The sequence below is a fragment of the Hemibagrus wyckioides genome, linkage group LG20 (assembly GCF_019097595.1).
Source record: "Hemibagrus wyckioides isolate EC202008001 linkage group LG20, SWU_Hwy_1.0, whole genome shotgun sequence".
Taxonomy (NCBI): domain Eukaryota; kingdom Metazoa; phylum Chordata; class Actinopteri; order Siluriformes; family Bagridae; genus Hemibagrus; species Hemibagrus wyckioides.
This window is the reverse complement of record NC_080729.1, coordinates 14,595,051-14,615,949: the sequence shown is the minus strand read 5'-3', so window position 1 is coordinate 14,615,949 and position 20,899 is coordinate 14,595,051. Positions and strand designations below refer to the sequence as shown.

The window sequence follows — 20,899 nt, the reverse complement described above, 5'->3', positions numbered from 1 at the left end:
TGTAGTTCAGGTATTACCTTTTCTCCAGCAGTCGCCTCCATAAATCATTGCATGAGAGAGCAATACAAATGACTTGTGCCACATTGTGTTTACCTGCACATGGAGTTTTCCCTGAGCTGGAGAAACGGTTTGCTATAAATATCGAAAAGCGGGCCCAGGTGTGTGCAGTTTTAATGCATAAGCGTGGTAACCCTTTTTATTAAAAGGCATTCTTTCTCTCTCTCTCTCTCTGTGTGTGTATGGGTGGGTGAGGAGATGAGAGAAAAAGAAAGAGAGAGTGATTAGTTCTACATGGGGTGGTCTGTGCACTCCTGACACACAGCTTTGCTCTGAGGGCCGAGGTTGGGCAGATCTGAATGCGACTGACTTAATTAAGGTTTACAGGTTCCACTAGACTAGCGCATATATAATGCCACTCATTACAAGGCAATTATGCAGCAGCCGGGTGAGCTTTGTGGCTGGAACAATGAGACAGGATGGCAAGAAGGTCTGAAAAGAAGCCCTTTCTCTGGCCTACTCCTGATACGTACGTTATCAAAATCTAGAGACATTTAGAAAAGGGCCCTTTTTTTTGTCCAGGTGTCAAGATCCTGATCATTGTGTAAAGCTGAATAGCGTTCAACCTTTGTGATTTTTATCTCGCGGTTTCTGATTAAAAGTCTCTCATTATTTTAAGGAATTCCATTATTTCGCTGTACTTCGGAGTCATCAGTAGGTGTTCCTTCTACTGGTTGCTATAGTCATAACGTTTATTAGTGGGTGGGGTAACTAGCATTTAACAATAAATCAGTTTCTTACCACTTAAATGAAACGTTCTGGAGGGAGATTTGGTGTTTGTTACCAGAGATAGTCCGCATCATATCATACGAGATGCCGTGTGTGCTCTTATTATTAGAATATTAAAAATGAATTCTGAATGAACGATTCAAATATGTCTGATGGGAAACAAGTTATTATTTTGTACTAAACATGGTGGTGTGGTGCAGAGGGTAGTCTTGAGTCTCGATTCTTGAGAACTTGGGTTAATGGCTGTGTGGAATTTCAGGGCATTTTCTAAATATGTGGATTTCTTCCTTGTCCAAGAAACACGCCAGTAGGCTGTTTGGCTAGGTTCAGTTGCACCTCGGTGTGAATGAGTGTGCGAATGTGTGTGTGTTTGTGTGTGTGGGGGGGGTGCTCTGTGGTCCATCCAGGGTGTATTCCTGCTTCATGGCCAGTATTTCTGGGATTCAAAACTCTGATAAAACTCAGATAAAGTGGTTACAGAAGATAAACGAATGAATTAATGAATCAACTGAGTGAATGAATCAATTGAATGAATCAATCAGTTGAATTAATACATTGAATTGAATCAGCTAAATGAATGAATGGATGCATTGATAGATGGATGGAAGGATCAATCAGTGGTATTATTATTATTATTATTATTATCAGTAGTATTATTTATTTATTTATTTTATTTATTATTTTATTCATTCATTTACATTGTGCATCAAAAATGAAAAGTACATCATAATCCACCGGGAAAATAACCCCAGAAGATATTAGTCTGGCTTGGTATTTGTCTTTTACATTTTTGAATATATATTTTCAATTCATTTTTAAAGAAAGCACTTGGCTGAAGCGGGAAATACTGAACAGCTGGCAGAAAAAGAGTACCAGGATCTTAACAGCACAGGACAGGACAGAATAATGTACACTCGTTTTGGTTCTACCTGTCATTGTATTAGATTTCTTTTCCTCTCATCTCGTTAAAAAAATCTCTAATTATTTAACTCATAACTTTTACAGATTTTTCATCAGGTGAAATATGGTCTGGAGAAGAATTACGACTTAAGACTGATAGGTGATCAATTCGGTGGAGAAGTGAAATGAGTTCCTCTTTCCCTTTATTGTGTGAGTGTGCTCTGGAACTAAAGCTAGACGAGAGAGAGAGAGAGAGAAGAGTGTAGAGGAGTGTGTGCAAGAGAGAAAGCGAGTGAGAATCTGTGATTTCTGGCTAGTGTACGCAGCGTCTGTGCCAATTTGCCGTTGATCCCTGACTGACACACTGCAACAGACCACTGCAGCCTGTGCTCACCATCACCACTGCTCTCAGCCTCGCTACTCACCCAGTCTAGTCAGTAGTTAGTACCGTTCTGCCTGCTGGACATATAGAACCTGATTATAATCCGTGACCTTAGCACTAAGAATATCTTTTCAAAGAAGATCCACAGGAAATAGTAAGGAATAGTGTTCACTCTTAGAGGATAAATTTAACACTAAAGTTTAAACTTGATCATTTTTATTACGTTTCTATACTTCTATAAAGCTGCTTTGAGACCATAAATGTCCCTTGTTAAAACACTGTACCAGTAAATTGACTTGAAAGGGACCTATATGTGGATAGAATTTGTTTGATTTATCTGTACTATCTAATATGTGCTATCTATGCTAATACTTATGACTTATCTAATGTTGCGTTCACATGTACAGTGACTCGCACCAGCAAAGCGATCATTTTTATCGAGAGCTGCCGATTTCCCGGTGACATGAGCAACAGCAACCGTTGGCAACAAGATGTGGGCGTGTCCACATGACAGTGAAGATAGTAGAGCGCACGTGATCTGCACACACTTCTTCTCCTTCCTCTCATATGATACGGTGAATATATCCACTGCTGAATGTTATACTCAAACACCAAACCTTTTTGTTGAATGCCAGTCGCCCCGCCCACTGCTAAACGTTATTACTACGGCAACCAGTAGTAGTAACACCTACAGATGAATTCATAGTACAGCGGCTGATGACGTAAAACGTAGCATAATCACATTCTTGCGATTGCAGGGAAATGATCAGCGACATGGTGCTGTGATGCGACAGTTCATAATGTTCCAACAATAATATAACAGTTTGTGCTTTATTTATCATATACAACAGAAATTTCACAAATATTTCAATGGGTTTTTTTATCCGTTAAAGAACGATGATACTTTCTATACACTGACCAGGCATAACATTATGACCATTTGCCTAATATTGTGTTGGTCCTCATTTTGCTGCCAAAACAGCTCTGTGTATTCTGACACCTTTCTATCAGAACCAGCATTAACTTCTTCAGTAATTTGATCAACAGTAGCTCGTCTGTTGGATCGGATCACATGGGTCATCTTTTACTCCCCACGTGCATCAATGAGCCTTGGCTGTCTGTGACCCTGTCGCCGGTTCACCACTGTTCCTTTCTTGGACCACTTTTGATAGATACTGACCACTGCAGACCGGGAGAGCTGAAGAGCTGCAGTTTTGGAGATGCTCTGATCCAGTCGTCTAGCCATCACAATTTGGCCCTTGACAAACTCACTCAAATCCTTACGCTTGTCCATTTTTCCTGCTTCTAACACATCAACTTTGAGGACAAAATGTTCACTTGCTGCCTAATATATCCCACCCACTAACAGGTGTCATGATGAGGAGATCATCAGTGTTATTCACTTCACCTCTTAGTGCTCATAATGTTATGCCTGATCGGTGTGTGTTTGTAGTTACAGCTAAAGTCGTAAAGTTAGTTCCTGTTATCACTTGTGATTAAAAATGACTGTAATAAAAGTACCGACACCGGAGATTCCTTTCATAAAAGTTTCTATACATCAAGCTTTACTATATTAACAATGAAACTTTTTTCTTCATTAAATAACATGTTTTTTAAATCTGTTAATAAAATTAGGCGAAGAGGACTCTCTATTGCACAAATCAGTTTGATTTATTTAGGACACATCCCATAACTTTATATTTAGGAGATGTCCCTGTATAAGATCGTAATATAGAAACGGTTAGTATTAGAGCATGTTCGTTAATATTGCCTTTTGATTTGCATCGCAGCCGGAAAAACTGTCAGCTCGTCTGAGATGGCAGATTTGGGAATTTAAAAGATTTCTGTTACCCAATAATTTGGTATGTTGTGTAGTCTACTGTCAGCTAGTCATGAATTAGGAGGAAAAACTTTTCTCATTAGAGCATGGTTTCTTTTCTTTTCTTTTCTTCCTTTCTTTGTTTATTTATTCATTCATTCATTCATTTATTTAATTTTTTTTTTTTTATTTAATTTTTTATTCTTTTCAAATTCTGTTCAGCCATCTAATGTTCAGAGTTTTTGGTGTTATTTATTTATTTATTTATTTATTTCATTTATTTATTTATTTTTTTTACGTTGAAGGGAAATTGGGGCAGCACAGTGGCTCAGTGGTTAGCACTGTTGCCTCATAGCAAGAAGGTCCTGGGTCTGAATCAGACAGGTTTGAATAGGCAGGGGCCTTTCTGTGTGGAGTTTGCATGTTTTCCCCCATGGCTGCGTGGGTTTATTCCGGTTACTCTGGTTTCCTCCCACAGTCCTAAAACAGGTTGATTGGTAATTCTAAATATAGGTTAGTAGTGGTTGTGTGGCCCTGTGATGGACTGCCTTTCGCCCAATGTGTGCAGAGATTGGCTCCAGCAGATCCCGGTGACCCTAATTAGGAATAAAGCAGGTATAGAAAATGAATGGAAATCTCTCCTCTGTCCACATAAAGGGGACAAAATAAAAACATTTATTACCTCTCACAATCTTCGCAGATTTATTTTAGAAATATAATCCAGGTATTCCGCTATAAGACCCAACTACACAGCATTATTTACTGCTGCTATCACACCTTCCCATCTCTCTATATAACTCTCCATTCCCACGACCCAAACCAGCTACACTGTATATACTGCAACTACATCCGATGATGATTCACACTTTCTATCAGTACTTTTTCAAGTTTCATTAAAAAAAATAATAAAAGAAAGCAATTTGATTTATGTGGATATAAGTTATTAAACTGGTCAATTAGGCATATAAATGTAATTTGTGCACGCAGTTGTTCCTAAAGTGAATTTCAGGCTTAGTAAATCACACTGCGGGTGTTAAATTAATCCATTTTACATTGTCACTGACCTGCATTTTGTCCCAAAAAGCACTTTAATACACACTCAAAATGGACAGGAGTTTCTTTTTTTCTTTTTTTTTTTATTACAGCAAAATGAGGACAGTAGAGTAATGTAATACAAACAGGAAAAACAATACCAACCAAAAAAAAACAAGAAAAAAAGGAAAAATAAATGAATAAATTAAAAAATATAATAATAAAAAAGGAAAAAAATAGAAGAAATAAATAGAAAAGATAAGACGAGAATACACATCATCTAAATATTCTGAAATAGTGTTGCTGATGACAAAATTAAACACTTATAGCCAAGGTTAGAAGTGTGTGTGTGTGTGTGTCTGTATGATTTTTTTCCTCATCCGGAATGCTCTGTATCGTTTCAAATCAGTCATGCCCATTTTTTTTTAAGAGTGTTATCGATTTTCGACACTTTTTTGTAAAGTAATTTGCACATGCACGTGTTTAACGCATCAGGAGATCATCTGGTTAAACTCGTGCGGTGATGCATCTCAGCATCGACACCGTTACTGTAACACTGATCACTCCAGCGGCCAGTTTCACACACACTCACACCACCAGAATAAAAGCGGGAGGGATAAAAACAGCAGGATCGACTGATTCACGTCACGGCCATTGGAAATCATTGGCGGGGCGGGGGTCCATGAAGGGGGTGGTGGTAGGGGGTTTAGAGCGGACGGGAGGAGAGGTGTTGAAAAAGAGGTCGTTAAAGTCTTGACCCGTGCACACCAGGAGTCTCTCTCGGGTCCAGACCTCTAGAGGAGGTAGTCACATAAAGCAGGTGTGATTGACGGCTCGGATCAATTTATCCGTCCGCCCGGGAGGCCCCTTTTTTACGCCCTCTCCTTGACCTGTATCACCTCCGGGGTCAGCGTGAACTCACCAGAGCCATGACACGGAATCAGAGGGTGCTCTTGTGATTCCCTTGAGGAAATGAAATTTTTAACGGCTAGATCTACCGGTTTGTTTTTATCTCCAGGACTGAAAAGACGATGAAGGCGGTTGAATTGAATTTTAGCTGTGGGAGCAGTTATCTTACTTTATCTCATAACTATGACGTCATACATCTGTATATGAGACGAGTTTTGAACCGAGGCATCTATCTATCTATCTATCTATCTATCTATCTACCCAGTATTTTCCATTAGTTCTGGGGGCAGAGAGACAGGATTCATATTTAATTCAAAAACACCTTTCGAGTTCAGGCCACGCCCACTTCAGGGTTAAAAATGTGATTACACATATAGATAGAGACATTTGCGCTACAGCCTTAGCTCAGGCGCTACATCCCAGGAAAAAAATATGCAGGTGTCTGTATTGACTTTGTATTAAGCCTATTGGTGACTCACACACACACACACACAAATACACTCACACACACACATTTCTCCAATTTTCTCCAGGCAGTCACGCAACACCGTGATCAGAGCCGGTCAAACATCAAACCTACTTTTGCTATTCCACTCCTCCACTCTCTCACCCTTTATTTATTGATATATTTTTTTCCCCCTTTTATCTCATCACCGTCTTTTCAACCTGACTCGAACTCACTTGTGTGCAATTAGGATGGAAGGAGAAGAGAAAATGATATAGATGTTGTCTTCTTTCTTCTCTTTGCTTCATTTTATATGATAATAAATGAATAATTTAAGGCACGTACTTGTTTTTAAGATCCGCGTGCCTCCGTGTGTGTGTGTGTGTGTATTCTCATGCTGCCATATGAATATGTGTATGCCTTTGATATTCCCTGAAAACATGCATTAGAATTTTAATTACTTCAAACATTAAGCATGCCAATGCATTTGAATATTAATGAGCCTATAATTTTATACTGACGCAGGCAGAATGGGGATGCAAAGAAAAAGCACATGGGACAATGTCAATATTTTACAAATAATGTTTCATATTGAATTTCTTCCCCCCCCCCATCAATAAATATTCAGTGATTAGTGATCCGCTTTAAGCCTGACAGGATAAAGTTAAACGCTGTTAAAAAACACAAGTCTTAGGATAAGACAGACATGATAGAATGTCACGGAGCAGCGTAAGTATATACTGTGTGTCTACGATTGTAAGACAAAGACAAATTCTTTGCTCTGACAAAGCAGTCTTTGCTTTGCTTTCCTCTTTGAGTGTGTGTTTTTTAATAATATGGAGAATTTTTTAGAAAGATTCATCACTTACACCATGATTCTGATCTTCCAAAGCAACAGAAATGTCGGAATTTCTATCAAGAATGTCCTTTGAAGTGAATTTTTAGGTCTCTCTCACACACACACACACACACACACACACACTGGGGTTTTCTCTGGATACTCCATTTCCTCCCCCAGTCCAAAACCATGCATTGTAGGCTGATTATCATCTCTGTGTGTGCGACTGTGTGTGTGATTGCGTCCTATGATGGCTTGCCACCCCACGCAGGGTGTCTCCTGCTCCCTTCCCCTTTACCCCCGGGTCTTCCAGGTTCCTCATGACTCAGCATATTATAAGCGGTGTATAAAATTGTATTTTTACGTTTCATAAAATGCTGATGTTTTATTTTGCCACGAATCGTACGTGGAAAGGAGCCACGTTTCACATATAGACTTATAACGGACAACTAAAAGTACACATGATCTTTGAATGGTGTTTGTTTGTCTCGGAATATGTAAATAGTATATTATGTAATATAATCGAGTATTCACACAGTGGAATTCATTTGGACAGTGAGACCGGTTGATGAGGAAAAAAAAAAAAAAGACAGTGTGTGTGTAAATTTGTGTCAGTGTATGAGTGACAGAGCGTGAGTGTGTGTGTGTGTGAGAGAGAAAGAGAGTGTGTGTGTGGGGTGTGTGTGGGCAGTAGTGTGTGGGCATGTGCAGTAATACTTTAATCCTCCTCTCTGTTCTCCAGGCTGCGCGTTCCTCACCTACTGCGCTCGTGAGTCAGCCATCAAAGCCCAGAATGCACTGCACGAACAGAAAACTCTGCCAGGGGTACGTATCTCTCCCTCTCTCCCTCTCTCTCTCTTCCTTTTCTCTCACATGCATTCTCTTGCTTTCTCCGCTGACTCACACAGACAATCCTGTTTCAGGCTCACACATCATTTAATCCTGATTTTTTTTTTTTTTTAATCTTCTCAATATTAAATATCCACACCAGGATGAATAGACAATGCACACGTGCAGGTTTTCCTATACGGCTGTGTCTATATTACATGAATAAAACAACACTCGCTCTGATGTCACACTGACAGTGGCTGTGCTTCACGATCTCGCTCACCGCTCAGCTTTCAGGTGAGAAGGGATATTCCGGTGGAGCTTGACTCGGTGTTGCAAGCAAAAAATAAAACTTACACAACGTTCATTTTACCCGATCAGTCAGTCGTTAATATCTCACATTCTTTCGTTCACTGATGCTGACATGTAAGGCGTGGCTTTTAGCTACCAGATTAGCATGTCTCAATGATTCTCATGAAAAGTTTCATATAGTAGCTGTATAGATTCGTGATCCTTGGACTATATAGTAATCATCCAAATTACTTCTCACATATACCTTCGTACTTTTGGGTCACACGCTGAAGTCTGAAGCTTGAAAAATAATCTACAGTGTGTGCTAAGAAAGAGAGGCTACAGTTTTTTAGCTCTGTTTTTACTGTTGCAGATACGTCTCCGAAGCTAGCCTAAGTAAATATGGTGCTAAGTTTTAAAATAGACTATATTTATGCATTCATACTGTATATCATGGATATAAAATTTGTTTGACATCGTTTGCGTTCATGCCTGAGTACAATAGTACAAACAAATTTTTGCTTATTTTGATAATACAAGCCAGATAAAAACACCTTGGAGGCTATCCTTCAGCTGATTTCTTTAAGACTTTAAGATGCTTGAAACAATACAGTGATATTCCTGATAAAACTTTATACGACGTTATACAGAAAAGGATTCAGTGCGAAACGTAAAGAAAATTCTGTTATTCAGAAAACAATTAGAATTAAAATTTCATTGTTTTTGAAAGCAGCTTCAAGCAGAAAAGGCGGTTTAGGTAGCATCAGATGTGTGTCGCATTTTTTAATTCATTTCACTAATCCTAACACGTCTTCTTTTATGCTGTACTTTTTGATATATTAATGTCATTTTTTTCTACACACAGCCAATGATCAGTCGTGAAGGTTTAAGCTCCGCCCACTTGCCTCAACCTCGTCACGTCATACAGTCCGCCGACTTATGGTGTATATTTCAATTTCGTACCTTATAAACCACGCTAATCAGAGTGGGAACACACTGAACTACATTTTAAATGTTGTTTTTCTTAAACATTTGTGTTAAAAAGGTCTACATGACCCGCATTCAAGTCATTTTACATGTTCGTGAAAGGCATTACAGAGGAATCCCAACTATGGATAACTGTTGGGTTTCTGTATGAAGTGGGTCGTGCATTAAACAAAGAAAGCCTTTCTCTGAAGTGATGTACAGGTGTTCTCTGAGTATATATTGTTTACCAAAATGATCCCTTTTCATCTATAGTAGATTTCAGGAGGTAAAAGTTGGCTATAAGCTGCTAATTCCTGTTAATATCATCATCCTGGTGGAAGCCACAGCAGCATCCGATGGGATTTCCTAGACCACCTCACTATGAGTTTACAGTTTATCAGGGAGCTTTGTGTGTGTGTGTGTGTGTGAGAGAGAGAGAGAGAGAGAGAGAGAGCATGTTATGTAGTTGTGTGAGGCCATGTACACAAAGTGTGCTGTCATGAGCAGGGATAAGGGTGTGTGTTCATACACTCCCACAGGGTACATCCCTGCCACCTCACCAGCTGCCTCTGAGAGAGCAAGAGCAAGAGAAAGAGTGCAAAACTGAGAGACACAGAGGGCGAGAGACAGTAAATAAGGAAGCAAAAGATTTATGTAAAGGTTTCGAACATTAATCTCGCGCTCGCACACAAGAGTACAGAAAACCTATAAGCATGCAAATGCGTTCGCCAATACACACACGTGTGACCTTTTCTGACCTACACATGCACCCTCGGAGCCGGCATAAATATAAACTACATCGCGCAGTTGCTTTGCATTTCAATATGTGTTTCCAGCTGTAGCTACTCACAATATGTGCATGTGTGTGTGACCCTGAACTGTGAGTGGTATAATAGTTGTAATAGCCACTGAGACCCAATAGCACCATAAAACTGCAGGACTGAATGAAGTCCAGTTTTAGAAAGGCAGTGTGCTTTTTTTTACCCTAAAAAGATCTGTGCTACTTTTTTCCATTAGTGTGTCTGTGTGTGTGTGTGTGTGTGTATGTGTATGTGTGTGTATGTGTGTTTGGGGTGGGTCAGGCAAAAATGAGAGTGATGAAGGCATATTTTTAGGCCTGTTAGCCTATTTTGGGCGGAGGGCCGGAGGCAGGAGGGTGCGTGAGTGAATTCAGTGAACTCACACTCCTACACAAGCAGGATGTGCTGCTGTATATATACAAAACACACTATATTCTAAAAGTACCTATTATTGGTAAGGATACAATGCAATACAATACAATACAATAGAGACAATGTTGGGAGTGATGTTTCAAACAAGACAGGAGACAGCTCTTTTGTTTTCACGTCTTCTTAGGTTTCCCTCTACTCAGAGTGGCTCAGAGTGTGCCAAGGATATAGAAAGTAGCACTTTTTATTATTTTTAATAGTTAATGCTAATTTATCAGTTATCTCCTCTACCAAATATTACTGATCTCTTAAAAAAATGTAAATAAATAAATAAAAGCATCCATCTTTTTTAATTATTAGTATTGCAATGTTATACACTTTGGATATCAGGTTGCACTGTTTATTTATATATTTATTTATTTATTATTTGATTGATTAATGTGGGACACCTTTAATGTTGAAATGGGAAAGATTCAAATTAAATGACGAATTAAATGCCTCGAATTTATATATATATATATATATATATATATATATAAACATTTGTTTTTAATTAATTTGTAATTTAACATTTTGTTTGTTGCTGTTTGTACAGAAATAAATAAAATAATAATTGATAAAAAACACATAGAGAAAGACAGAGAGAGAGAGAGAGAGAGAGAGAGAGAGAGATTCCTCTCTAAAACATTAAATGTAGTTTTAAACAAATAAAATGTGTCAAAAATTAATAAATTAAGAAACAAAGTGTTAGCTGTGGTACAAGAGAAATAAAACACACATGTTGTTACAGGAAAAGAATCAACTCAGGGATGTAAACATATGTACTTATGCATCAGGCACCTGGTTGTTGATTATTTTCCCATAACTACACATCCTTGCACTTCCGTTTATGGACATAACCAGGTTGAAAACTGGTTTTGAATCGTTGCAGGAAATAAGAGTAACGGTGAAGACGTCGGCTCCAAACTGAACAAAGAGACAGAGAGAGGAAATGAAAGCTGGGTCATACTGAGTGAAGAGAGAAATGATGAGTGAAAGGAGGGAGAAAGAGCGGGTTAGAGAAAAGGGTGAATGAGGAGGAGGGAGAAGGGAAATAGATGGAAAATGCAAATACAAACAGCAGTGAACAGGGTCATGGTTATGACTCCAGGCTGGTGTGTGTGTTTGTGTTTGTGCTTGTGTGTGTGTGTGTTTCCTATGAAACCACACGAGTGCAACACTCTGACATCTCTCAAACATCTTTCTCAATGTGGCACGCCAGAGAGCAGGGGTCAGCCAAAAACCTGAGAGCGGAACAGCGAGAAAGACACACACACACACACACACACACACATGCAGCAAGACGTCACAGTGCTCATTCTGCATTCATACAAGATATTAATGGACATGTGGGATATAAGCTCATTATTTTTTCAGCGGAAATGAAAGAGCGGCGAGTGAAAGCAGACAGGGAGGGCGAAGGCCAATCCCTAAGGATGAATTCACAGCGACAGCACATTTGGTGTGTTCTTGACCTTTTAGCCCTTGTGCCATTTGTTTTACTTCTCCGGGACTAAACCCAACTGATATCCTCCTAATTCCTTTCCCGGACTTGGTTTTCTTTCATGGCGACAGATGAGGGAAGCAGAAGTGATGAAAAATGACGAGCGCTTATAATTTGTCTTAAGCACATAAGCTCTGTGATAGACAGGGATTAGATGAATCGGAATTAATCACATCCTTATTATTATCCTTCAGCATCTCATCAGCGCTGAATTCGGGAAGAGTCCGCCAGTCCTGATACTCTAACCGGGTCACTTTTTCAAGCCAGTTTTAGTGTCATCCAAGTATTAGAAATCTACACTAATTATAGTTATACTAATACTCTGCATTCAAAGACATTGCCATGAAGAAAATCTCTGTCTACTTTATCATTTATTTTTCAATCTAAGTATAACAACTTTTCCATTTAAATACGTTTTGTATAGCCATATTTGTTATCGTTTATAAAAAATCACTATATTGTGTAAACGTTGCACAAATATGACTACGAAATGTGACTACATAACCTCAATAGAAATTTGATGCCCTGCTCCGCTATAATAGGCTTAAACAAAATGAAACAAGTTAATAAGTAAGTCATAGTATCAGTTTAAGGCCATAGGTATCAGTGCATGAAATTCTTACACGCGTACACTATCTAAATTTAATTGGGCGAATATGTGGACTATACAGTTTAACACAACAATAAACAAGGCAACAAACACATTCACAGTGTCCTTAAGATACACACAGGGTACAATAAAATGCACAACAGACTATAGAGGAGAATATAGTATGTATACAATATATATGACACATACAATGTACAAGATTATAAACAACATTGTGTACAATATACAAGGCAATAGACAATATACAAGACTGTACAATATACAAAACTATATACAGCACTATGTGGAACAAATGAGACACAATATACAATATACAAGATAATATACAAAAATATATACAAGATTGTATATAACACTGTGTCCAGTATGCAAGACTGTACAGTATACAACACAATATGCAATATATACAACTATATACACCACTGTACACTATTTAAAACTGTATAAAACATTATTGTGTGGAACAAACGAGACTTTATATAACATATTATACAATATACACTGAACAAGCATAACATTATGACCACCTGCCTAATATTGTGTTGGTCCCCCTTTTGCTGCCAAAACAGCCCTGACCCGTCATGCACTGTGTATTCTGTCACCTTTCTATCAGAACCAGCATTAACTTCTTCAGCAATTTGAGCAACAGTAGCTCGTCTGTTGGATCGGATCACATGGCGCAGTCTTCGCTCCCCACGTGCATCAATGAGCCTTGGCCGTCCATGACCCTGTCACCGGTTCACCACTGTTCCTTTCTTGGACCACTTTTGATAGATACTGACCACTGCAAACTGGGAACACCCCATAAGAGCTGCAGTTTTGGAGATGCTCTGATCCAGTCGTCTAGCCATCAGAACTTGGTCCTTGTCAAACTCGCTCAAATCCTTACGCTTGTCCATTTTTCCTGCTTCTAACACATCAACTTTGAGGACAAAATGTTCACTTGCTGCCTAATATATCCCACCCACTAACAGGTGCCATGATGAGGAGATAATCAGTGCTATTCACTTCAACCATAATGTTATGCCTGATCGGTGTATAAGACTAAATACAACACAATATACAAGAAATAAAACTTACACCAACAACTGAAACTATATATAACACTATATACAATATATACAACTGTATGCAACAGTGTGTGGAACAAATGTGACGACATACAGCATATACAACTAGTGTATATACAACACTGTGTAGAACCATTGAGACAATATACAACGCTGTACACTATATAACACCTTGTGGAACAACTGAAACTATATACAACACTCTACAATATACACAATATGTACAATATAGATGATATACAACATGCATGATATACACAAGACCCTGAATGCAAAAAGTTTGAGATCGTCTGATCTAGAAAGCTCTAAGGGTTTCCTTCTCGTATATATGAATAAGATGACAATGAAAATGTACTTAACATGAGTGCGAGCTCCTGAGTGAAACTCTGTAGAGTATTGTTTTTCTCTATTCACAAGTGTGTGTGTGTGTGTTTGTGCATAAGTGTGTGTTTGTCTTATCTATCTAGTGCTGTGTGTGTGTGAGTTTGTATAAGTGTGTGTGTGTGTGTGATATTTATTCACTCCTCTCCTGATTCTTCAGCGTGGTACAGCCCGAGGGATCTATAGTTGCTATAGTAACCCAGCCAAGCCTGTTATCAGCTAAGTGTAATGAAAGAAAACTCAATTCCGGCTTTAGTGCCCCCCGTATACACCCCAACCCCCGTTCCCCCAACACACACATGCACACACACACACACACAAATGTGCTTCCCTGAAGACACAGTAAAATGTAAGGCTGTGTTGGCATTTGCTTCAGCCGTCTATTTTAACCCACGTAACAAAAAGTAGAAGCTGTAACACCGAGGAGCTGCTGCGTTATATTCAGGTCAACCTGTGGACACGCTTACATAACGTGCATCGCAGGTCATAACCTTTACTGCCGGCGATATTTCTCATCCACGTGTTTCATTTATAGCTCTTTATTCTGCTTGACCATTCCTGCTTTTCAGATCAGCAGGGTCAGGCACGGAGCAGAGATGCTAAACTCCTTCAGATGCTCAGCTCTGCATGAAGCTCGTTTATAAACCCACTCACTTCCTGATTTCAGTCGTGTTTCGCTGGCTTACGTCTATGGTTATAGTTAACAGGGAGCTTAGAGAGTTGGGAGCAAATATGTTTTTACTAAAACAACACTCGCAGTAATGTGAAGTGTTTCATGCCAGGATTCACAACCTGTTATAATATTCAACGTTACAAATGGATTTGTATAGTTGTACAAAAATCAGTACTAATAATAGTGCTTTCATCTGCGTAAATTATAATCTAGACCTAGCTAAACGTATAGCTAGCACGTAGCTAGGATTTTAGCTGAGTTAGCTTCAGTAGCGTAAAGTTATGTTTTGCTAAATCACTCAGCGAAGCCATGCACCAAACGAAGGTGAAATAAAACGATTCATACAATAATTTCAGTATTTCAGTGTGACTAGCAACTAGCAATACGTCCTTTTGAGACTTTTACACTATGCTATGTTTGTACTTAAGCATACAGAAGCAAATAAATTGTACAAGCATTTATCTCCTCTTAGCTAAAGCTTACCTCACATTACCAGAAATAAATGTTTAAAAAAAACAATCTAATCTTTATTATTATTATTATTATTATTATTATTATTATTATTAATAACAGATCTAAGTAAGCTAACTAGCCATAGTAGATAGCTAGTTATCCAGTACAGAATTAGCAGAATTAGTGGGAACCGTTGTTATGGTGCACTAAAAATATGTTCAACAGCATTTTTATTTTTTTAATTAAAGGCATAAAGGAAATCTTATACCTGACATTTATCCTGAGCTGTTATTTATCCTGAGAGTGTCGAAGGTGAGACTTTGTGGTCTAATTGGATCTCTTGGTGACAAGGTGCTAATTCACAAGCTATAGCTTAGCGGCACCTTTTAGCACCTTCAAATAAAAACCTTCGTACAAGAAGAGGAAAAAAACAAAACAAAAAAAAACATTGTGGTTTGGTCTCTCATTAATTCTGTTTTGTGTTGTGTTGTGGATCTAGCTTTCTTCTAGAAAGAACTGCTAGCATTTAGCGTGTGCACATCTCTTTTATGTAACACTGTGATACTTCTGTTTAAAATGTGCGCTAACATTATAATAAAGCGAGAAAAGATAAAACCATGGCGTCACTTGTTGAAGATTTCTTTTCTTAGTTGCTCTAAAAGACAAACTCTTAGCAAAGCATCCACTTTTAAGCATGGTTTGATTAGCTAGACTTCAGGCTAAGTAGCTGTTAGCATGGCTTTCTCGACAAGTAGGTCATTAAATGAAATGAAGTGAAGTAGCTACAGGTCTGCTGTTAAGACCACACCAAGTTCCTAGTAGGGTTAAATGAAAGTCTGGAGAAATATTTAGCTGAACTCTGTGAACTCCGTAGCTGTGAGTTGCTAACGCTAACCCTTTGGGGGGGGGGTGATTCAAAGCAGCATGTCCTTGTTTAAGCAAAGTGTTTTGTGTACTTCCTTTCGAAAAAATGTCTGCCGTCGATGCTCGGTTTCGCCTCTCTGCCCAGGCGAGTGCTGAAGCGAACGCTACCCGCCGGCTGTAGCTAGGCAACGCAAGTGCACTGGAGCAGGAAAAGAGCCTGTGCCAAAAATTCGCCTGCTCTTCAGGAGACGCTGCAAAATGATGAGAGCTCTGTCTCTTTCTCTCGCAGCGTACTTTCGCCTGCCACTCTTCCCTCATATCTTGTCTTCTCTCTGAGTGTGTCTGTTTTTTTTTTGTTTCACTGTTGCATTCTGTGGCATTTCATACACAGCTTGGACTTCGTAAAAACACACACATGTTGAACAATTTCTGACGATTGTCTGTTTTCTGTGATAAGGTGTAGGTAGGAGTGTGTGTGTGTGTGGAGACATGTTTTTATATGTTTGTTTGGACCCCAGACAGATAGGAATATCAGACAGTTTGTACTGTGTGTGTGTGTGTGTTGCCTAGGCACTGCATGACTGTAATACATATCCATAGCACCATGTGTATGTATGTTATCCACCCAATCCTCCATATACACTCCCATCTGTTTATTTCAACCCATCTACCCACCATCACTTCCACATCCATCCATCCATCCATCCATTCATCCATCAACTGAATACTCCATCCTTACATATTCCCATCTATTCCATCCTTTCATCCATCTATATTCCCATCTATTTACACCACCATCCATCCATCCATCCATCTATATTCCCATCTATCCACACCCCCATCCATCCATCCATCCATGATCCGTCCATCCATCCATATTCCCATCTATTTACACACCCATTCATCCAATCATCCCTCAACTCATTCCTCCATCCATCCATCCATCCATCCCACCCATCTACTTATCCCTTCATCTGTCTACTGTATAGATGAAAGTGTATGTGTTTATTATGTATGGATGCATGTGCATATGTCTTGTTTTTAATCCTGACCCTGTGTTTGTGTGTGTGTGTGCTATTTATTTTTAAATTCTGTTGTGTTTACTGTTTGTAATAGTTGTGTAATGGTATGACACACGTGTGTATGTGATGTTTGTGACAATCTGAGTAAGGCTGGACTGATTGTTGGTGGTTTGTATGGCCACTCTGTTGGACTGGGTAGTGGAGGCTTGGGTGAGTGAAGCTTTTGATATGTAGCTATCAGAAAGAAAGAGAGTGAAAGATAGAGAGGGACAAGAAAGAAATGGATGGACCTAGGGAAATGTGTGTGAGAGAAGAAAAAGGGTGAGGGATGCAGAGAATGAGAGGAAGAGAAAGAGAGAGATGGATGCAGAGAGAGGGAGTGCTGCCACTTAGCAGTGACCTACAATGAAGGCACACACACACACACACACACACACACACACACACATGCACACATCAAAAGGAATAACGATCCAACCCTACACTCATGTATTCTAGGTCACAGCAGCCCACCCCCATTTCCTTTTTTTTCCAAAATGCAACCATGATGTGACGCACAGCCACAATAAGCTGGAGGGGCGTGTGTGTGTGTATGTGTGTGTGTGTGTGTGTGTGTGTTTACCTTTAGGCAACTCAGAGGACCTAGAGTCCTGATTTCTGCTGACAATTTCACCATGTTCTTCTTCATCTTTTTGGCCACATCGAATCTGACCTCACAGAAACGCCTGGCTCCCTGACTGGGTGTGTGTGTGTGTGTCTTTGGTTGTTTTGTCCTGTCTCTGTGGCACCAAAGCTGCTTCTCGAATGGTTCTGCTGCCACTGGGAATCAGGGAGAAGAGGAAGAGAGAACGCCTGGCTGGACAGAGAGAGAGAGAGAGAGAGAGTTGAAAGGGTTTTTTGTGTAGTGCAATAAAAACACATTTTCACCACCTAATGCAAAACATAAAAAAGATACCTCAACTCAAACTGGAAAGTAGCTGATGATTGTATACAGTTGTATGGATGTTTATAGGAATTCTCAAATTCTCAAATTAATTCTAAAATATAAAATCATGGCTCAAATAGAGAAATTAAGATTCAAATTCAATGATCAAGAATCAAATACGAAAATCAGGAGTTGAATACAGAAGTAAAGAATCAAACACAGAAAAAAAGAGTCAAATACAATAATCAAGAATCATATGCAAAAATCAAGAATCGAATACAGAGATAAAGAATCAGCTACAAAAACCAATGATTCAAATACATGAATCAAGACTCAAATACAGAAACCAAGAATCAAATACAAATAATCCAGAATCAAATACAGAAATAAAAAATCGAATACAGAAACAAAGAATCAAATACAGAAATAAAGAATCAAATACAGAAATAAAGAGTGAATTACAGAAACAAAGAATCAAATACAGAAATAAAGAATCAAATACAGAAATAAAGAATCAAATACAGAAACAAAGAATCAAATACAGAAATAAAGAATTAAATACAGAAATAAAGAATCAAATACAGAAATAAAGAATCAAATACAAGTAATCCAGAATCAAATACAGAAATAAAAAATCGAATACAGAAATAAAGAGTGAATTACAGAAATAAAGAATCAAATACAGAAACAAAGAATCAAATACAGAAATAAAGAATTAAATACAGAAACAAAGAATCAAATACAGAAATAAAGAATCAAATACAAGTAATCCAGAATCGAACACAGAAACAAAGAATCAAATACAGAAATAAAGAATCAAATACAAATAATCCAAAATCAAATACAGAAACAAAGAATCAAATACAGAAATAAAGAATCAAATACAGAAACAAAGAATCAAATACAGAAACAAAGAATCAAATACAGAAACAAAGAATCAAATATAGAAACAAGGAATTAAACACAGAAACAAAGAATCATATACAGAAATAAAGAATCAAATACAAGTAATCCAGAATTGAACACAGAAACAAAGAATCAAATACGGAAACAAAGAATCAAATACAGAAATAAAGAATCAAATACAGAAACAAAGAATCAAATACAGAAACAAAGAATCAAATACAGAAACAAAGAATTAAACACAGAAACAAAGAATCAAATACAGAAATAAAGAATCAAATACAAGTAATCCAGAATTGAACACAGAAACAAAGAATCAAATACAGAAATAAAGAATCAAATACAAATAACCCAGAATCAAATACAGAAACAAAGAATCAAATACAGAAATAAAGAATCAAATACAAATAATCCAGAATCAAATACAGAAACAAAGAATCAAATACAGAAGTCAAGGCTCAGAATCACTGATCAAACCTCAAATCAAGAATCAAATAAAAAAAAAAAAAAACAGGACTCAAAATCAGAAATCAAGAATCATATACAGAAAACAAATCTCAAAACTTCAGACAAAATCAAATATAAAAATTAAAAGTCAAATCCTGGAAAAAAAAAGACCCAAATACACAACTCCTGCTTGTTTCTATCTGTAATAATTAGAGCTTCAAATCACAAGTTTACTAACTTTCAGCTGCTAACTCCCAAAATGATTTAAAGACATTAAACATCTCCACTTCCATCTCCTGCTCCACATCCTCTACATCCTACAGCTGGATCAGACACAGCACCACATCTAAAACTAGTGGACAAACTATTCACCTGGATCATACACAGATACAACCACAGGACCACACTGCACTTTATATCACACTTCCATGAGTCATTTATTAACACGAATGTGTTTGCTGTATCTCGGTGCGTTAATTCTGCATAATCTATCGAGTAGAGGTCTGTGGTGTGATGTTCATGAGGAGCCTAGATAGCGTGAAGGAACAAGAGTCTCATTTCATGAGAATTCGTGCTCAGTTCATTGGATGAAAAACCCATAAAATTTGATACGGTATATTATATGTATGAAATATGTATGAATATATGAAGTAATACGTACAAAAAACCCATATAACCTGAAAAAATGTGGCAATAAACTGAGCAAGTAGCCTGATAAACCCAAAGCCCTTTATTCATTTTAATAAATATACTTTATATGTCATAAATCTCCTTTGATTATATTAAGTAGACAGTGGAAAGTACAGACTATGAGAAAATAATAATAATAATAATAATAATAATAATAATAATAATAGTAAATAAATTATTAATTTGTTTTGTTGTATTAGATTTTGATAATTAGTAGCCAACAATATTTTTTTTCCTTTTTATTATTTAAATTTGTAAAATTTAACTCATAATACATATCCAACAAAACTAATAATATCTAATAATAATAATAATAATAATAATAATAATAATAATAATAAAAGATTACAATATACATTTTTTAAATAATTTGTTAATAATAATAGTAATAATTTAAATTGATGTGAATAAAAAAAGGAGTGTTTGTTTTTTTACCTTCTTTCCATGCTTTGGGGTTTCCTCCGTGTACTCTGGTTTCCCCTCCAAAGATTTGTGTGTATGTGTATGTGTATGTGCGTGTATGTGTGTGTCCTGCAATGGCTCTGCCCCTTTCCCGTGCCCCAAGACCCCAGGATTAAGCTTCAGGCTCTAAGTGACTCTGCTCCAGCTGTAGAGACCCCATGCATTTTAGCATTTTCTCTGCTCCATTAACCTTGTTTCTAAGCATCATCATCATCATCATCATGTCCCTGCTGACCCGACTCAGATATGTTAGAACAAGATATTGTCCACTGCATGGACGTGAGCAGTTACTCCTCATAGCTCTTGTGTTTATCTGTATCTCTTACCGATAAAGGTGTCTTTTAAAGGTGTCTGGTATAGATGTAAATGTATTGGATTGCCTGTTGTATTTCACTTTAGTAAGGCAAAAATATAGAGCTTAGTGTATATTAATGAAAAACTTACTGATAAACGGCCAGAAAACTCGTCATAGGCTTTGTCTATGTCTGTTA

General features: G+C 37.8%; 1 protein-coding gene across 1 annotated transcript in view; it reads left to right on the top strand.

Moving 5' to 3' along the window:
• The window catches only part of LOC131371085 (CUGBP Elav-like family member 5), a 198,142-nt gene that overhangs the window by 9,239 nt on the left and 168,004 nt on the right, over positions 1-20,899 (top strand). The window contains exon 2 of the mRNA XM_058418839.1: positions 7,854-7,936. Within this exon, the coding sequence (XP_058274822.1) occupies positions 7,854-7,936 (83 nt within the window). The remainder of the gene's footprint in view (positions 1-7,853; positions 7,937-20,899) is intronic.